A 4910-nucleotide genomic window follows, 5' to 3' on the forward strand; every position below is an offset into this window, starting at 1 on the left:
TTGCAAATGTAAATGAAATTGAGTTCGTGACGCACAATGAAGTGAGCAAAATGAGTTGAGATCTGAGAATATATTAAAGAAAATATGAATCAATGAATTTTGGTTAAAAAAAACAAATGCTGGTTCTTCAAGACCTGCGTGTATTGTGTAAGTTTTGTTAGGAGAAGGAAAGCATTTTGGTCTAAAACGCACTAAATCGGATTCATTTGCTTGATATCTAATAAGGGTGAATTAACCACTCGCCCACAGCAATTCAAGTCCCCAAAAAAGTATTGTGGGGGCTAAATTTCTTCTTTAATTATAACAAATAATTGAGCGGAGGATAAAAATTTAGGCCATGTATAACAATAACTAATATAAACTAGTCCTAATAATAGTATAATTGTAAATATCAGTTATAGTCTCATACAATATAAGTTTATAGATTATAATATCGGCATAAAAAGAAAAATGATATCTGAGGGTCAATCAATAAAAGGACAAAAACTTGGAGTAACATACCACAAAGTCAATGTAGCTGGACAGATGAATATAATATGTAAACAAATTTAAATGGGATAATACCATACGGTACATACATAACATTTTAAAACTGAATTAAAAAAATAAAATTAAAACTGAATTGGAATTCGTATGTGTATCCAGCTACCTTGCCACAGTTGTAAGGTACCCTAACTTTGCAACAATTTCATCCTTCGTGCATTCGGTCACAAAGTCCAAATTAGGCACGTTTAAGAATCGAACTGAAAAACTAAAAAAAAGAATCCGGCGATATTTGCGAACCGGAAACGAGCCAGCGTTATGCTTATGTCATTTCAGAGATATCAACAGTCGTGCTTTCAGTCCTTAAACCTCAAGGGCATTTTCGTCCTTTCACTCAAGCGTGAAACTGCATGTAAGAACTGCTTCGCTTACACGCTCCATGCACATTTAAAGGCACCACTGTCGGATAAAAAATATCCATCCATTTGATCATTTCAAAACAAAACGAAAAAAAAAATCTCAGTAATTGAACTGAACGAGTCTCAGAAATGGCATCGAAAAGTAAGATTCTATTCATCGGCGGGACAGGGTATATCGGTAAATTCACTGTCGAAGCGAGCGTAAAAGCCGGCCACCCGACGTTCGTGCTCGTGAGAGAATCCACAATCTCTGGTCCTTCCAAATCTCAACTCCTCGATCACTTCAAAAACCTCGGCGTCAATCTCGTCATAGTGCGTTTTCATTTTTCTCTTTTCTTAATTTTTTATTCCGATCATTTTTACACGTCGAAGTGTAGCATCTACTACTTAATATACATAATGATATTATTATTTTTTAATTTTTTTTGGTTGCTGTTATTATTATGCAGGGAGATGTGTTGAATCACGAGAGTTTGGTGAAGGCGATTAAACAAGTGGACGTGGTGATATCAACGGTCGGTCACACTTTATTAGCTGATCAGGTCAAGATTATTGCTGCCATTAAAGAAGCCGGTAACGTTAAGGTATAACATAATTAATATAAATATCTTGAATTCCGATCAGGATTGTGCACTCGCGAACACGTGGTGATTTATTCTTGGTGTGGAGCTCGCTGTAGAGTAGAGCTCCCAGTTCAGCTAATAAACACCCCGTCACATGCGCAATTGCGCCTCAAAATAATTTAATTGATTAATTAAGGATAAATACCAATGGCATGAAAGCAATTAAAATTAGTTGATGTTTATAAATTATTTATTACTCAGAGATTCTTACCATCGGAATTTGGAAATGATGTTGATCGAGTCGAAGGCGCCGTAGAGCCAACAAAATCGACGTATGACGTAAAGGCGAAAATCCGCCGAGCCGTTGAGGCAGAAGGCATTCCGTACACTTACGTAGAATCTTATTGTTTTGATGGCTATTTCCTCCCCAATTTGTTGCAGCCTGAGGCCACTGCCCCCCCTAGGGATAAGGTTGTCATCTTAGGCGATGGAAATCCAAAAGGTAATATAATTTAATTAAGCTCTGTTTGTTTGGTATGTATTGCGGTGTTAATGTTATTGTCTGTTGTACAATGGATGGTCTTGCTTGGTACTGTTGTTGGAGAGCTGCAGTGTTTTGATAAACACCTCTATCCTTAGCTTTCAAGTTAAGTTGATTTTATACAACACTTGTTTAATTCAAAACTTGTAATATTCTTACTACTTTGATAAAAAAATATTACGATTAAAGCATTAATGGCACCATAATACGAAATGAATCTTAAGTGGTCATTATAGATTTTAAGATAGAGTTTTAAGTGATTACCAGATACTTTAGCTGCTGAACCGCCACATCATGGTTGCCACACAACAATTTCAAACAGAACCTAAATAACTTCATTGCAAAACAGTTAAATGAATCTAACTTAGTTTCGTCGTTTGATTTTCAGCTGTTTTTAACAAGGAAGATGATATTGGAACCTACACTATCAAAGCGGTTGATGATCCGAGAACCTTGAACAAAAACTTTTACATTCAGCCTCCCGGTAATATTTACTCATTCAATGATCTTGTGTCTCTGTGGGAGAGAAAGATTGGTAAAACCCTCGAAAAGGAGTATGTTTCAGAGGAGCAGCTCCTAAAGAATATTCAAGGTTGGTTAAAACTCTCTTTTTTAAATGTATTAAAGAGAGCCGTATATTCTCTGCCGTAAATGTCATTGATCCTGTCTTCTCCAAAATGTTGCAGAAGCTGCACCTCCACACAAAGTGATATTATCAATTTATCACTCTGCTTTCGTGAAGGGAGTTCAAACCAACTTCAAGATTGAACCATCTTTTGGAGTTGAAGCCTCGCAGCTTTATCCTGATGTCAAGTACACTACAGTTGATGAGTACCTCAATCAGTTTGTGTAACCCTTCGCTGTTTCCAGCTGCAGCTTGCAGGATCTTGGACTGTTGGTAAATAAATAATTGGCTTGTTGCCATCTTTGGTTTTATATGTAAAAATTATGGTTGTTGGCCTTACTTTCTTCTGGTTGTCCATGGAATTTGTTAGACCATATTATGTTTGCTATGTCAGTGATCAAATGAAGTAGGCCATGTACTTGATTTGAGAGTAGTAGTTATAAAGCCATCATGATCAGGTGGGTGCGTGGGTTGGGCTTCTATTAGGGTGCGTGTGTTGGGGGGCTTCAGGGGCTTGTGATATGGGTTCGACAGCCCCTAACGGGCAGTCATTATAAAAATGATTATAGAGTTACAAATCTATGTAAAAAGCAAAAATTAAAAGTAATTTATCAATAAAAATAATTAAAATTAATAAAAAGTAGGTATGATATTTCAGAAATTAAATTAAAGATAGCATTCTAAAGAGTTGGATAATCCTCCAACTAAACTAAAGATCTAGTACATTTGAGAGCAAATTTAATTAAAGAAAAGGATAAGGAAAAACAATAGAATAATAATATTAAAAAATTGCAAATCTTGGTCTTTTTTTGTTACGATGATGTTGAATTCTTATAAATTTAATCTTATCTATAGAGTTATTTAGTTACTGTATGTCAAAATTTCCTATAAAGATGAAGAAAAATTATATTAGGAGAATATCCAAATCCGTTTAACTAATGCATCATCAACAACATGAGTACAACATTTTCGAATAAACAAAAGAAACTCGTTATATGTGCGAACCAGTTCCAAAATAAAGAGCAGACTATTGGAAGGAAACAAATACGACAAGAAGAACAAAACATTCTACAGTTCCTACATGAGCCCGCAACAATTAATTATTAACTCGACATTCATTACACTTTTTCTTTAATTTGAAAGAAACCAAAAATAAGATAAAATTGACTAAGAAATAAAAAAGTGACCAAAATCTTTTTGAAGTTTTGCCAGTTCAGCCATGCACGCTTATCTTTATTCACTTGTTTCCTTTCTTTCCTTTCTTTCCTTTCTTTCCTTTCTTTGCTGAAGCCTTCACAGATCCTTTACCTTTCTGAGCCTTGCCAATTTTCCCCTTCTTCAAACCACCTGGCCTTGCTGGATCCACGTGTCCTTGCATCCTTTTTCATTCGTGGATCAACAAGAATCTCCCCCTTTCCAGCTCTCTCTTGAACTCCTTGCTTTGCGACCATGTATTCTTTTGTAGGCCTTTTGGGTATAATTGTTCAATTTGATTCCGCTTCGAACGATCAGAGATGTCCGCTTAGTCTGATATGACATTTGCCTTCTTGCGAACCTTCTCAAGATTTCGCATGGCAACCCGTATCTTTCGAGCTTTGGTCTTAGCCACGCTCTTGGCAGTAAGGGTGGGCGATTCGGTTTTGGGATAAACTTTTGGTTTCGTATCGGTTTAGATTCAAAAATAATATAAAAAAATAAGTAGATTTTAATGGAAAAAATCCAAACCGAAACTGACCTATCGATTTCGGCTCGGTTTCAGTTCAGTTTCGATTCTCCTAATAGTTTTATTTTGCCTTATTGACTTCCGGTCAATGACACTTTTGAAAAATTTACAAAAAAAAAAAAAACTGGCCATAACAAAATTTCTATATGCAAATATTTCCTAAACATTGGGCTATACTAAATTTTTTTCAAAGGTAGGGATCCAAACGATATTATCCCTCTACTTCATCTTCAACCTTCGTCACTAGGGATGGCAAAATCCGAGTCCGGGTCCGGGTATAGCCATTCCGGATCCGGACCCGAACGAATATTTTCTATACCGAACCCAGAAATAAACCCGCATTTTTCCACTCCGAGTCCGATACGGGTTCAACCCGGAAAAATTCGGGTTCCCAGACTGCGGGTTTCTAACCCGGATTGATGAATCCAATTGAAAAAAAAAACTAAATTTGACTAAAAAAATCAAATAGAAATACATATCTAGGATTTCAACAAATCAAAAAAAAATTATTTCATCTGGAAACTAATTAACAAAAACAACAATTTTGTTTGGCTGC

At 35.9% G+C, this 4910-nt stretch overlaps 1 protein-coding gene across 1 annotated transcript; it reads left to right on the forward strand.

The window, feature by feature from the left end:
* Nucleotides 1-947: 947 nt before the first annotated feature.
* Nucleotides 948-3111, forward strand: LOC18034881 (isoflavone reductase homolog PCBER). Its single transcript, XM_006423243.2, has 5 exons — nt 948-1214; nt 1352-1486; nt 1727-1967; nt 2395-2598; nt 2693-3111. The coding sequence occupies exons 1-5, from the start codon at nt 1032-1034 to the stop codon at nt 2857-2859; spliced, it is 930 nt and encodes a 309-aa protein (XP_006423306.1). The 5' UTR covers nt 948-1031; the 3' UTR covers nt 2860-3111.
* Nucleotides 3112-4910: the final 1799 nt, after the last annotated feature.

The sequence above is a fragment of the Citrus clementina genome, unplaced genomic scaffold (genome assembly GCF_000493195.1).
Source record: "Citrus clementina cultivar Clemenules unplaced genomic scaffold, Citrus_clementina_v1.0 scaffold_8, whole genome shotgun sequence".
Taxonomy (NCBI): Eukaryota; Viridiplantae; Streptophyta; class Magnoliopsida; order Sapindales; family Rutaceae; genus Citrus; species Citrus x clementina.

Excerpts from the sequence above, each read along its gene's own strand:
- LOC18034881 (XM_006423243.2), top strand. The coding sequence starts at position 1,032 with ATGGCATCGAAAAGTAAGATTCTATTCATCGGCGGGACAGGGTATATC. Across the intron at positions 1,215-1,351 it reads TCGGCGTCAATCTCGTCATA|GGAGATGTGTTGAATCACGA; the intron begins GTGCGTTTTCAT and ends ATTATTATGCAG. Across the intron at positions 1,968-2,394 it reads AGGCGATGGAAATCCAAAAG|CTGTTTTTAACAAGGAAGAT; the intron begins GTAATATAATTT and ends TTTGATTTTCAG.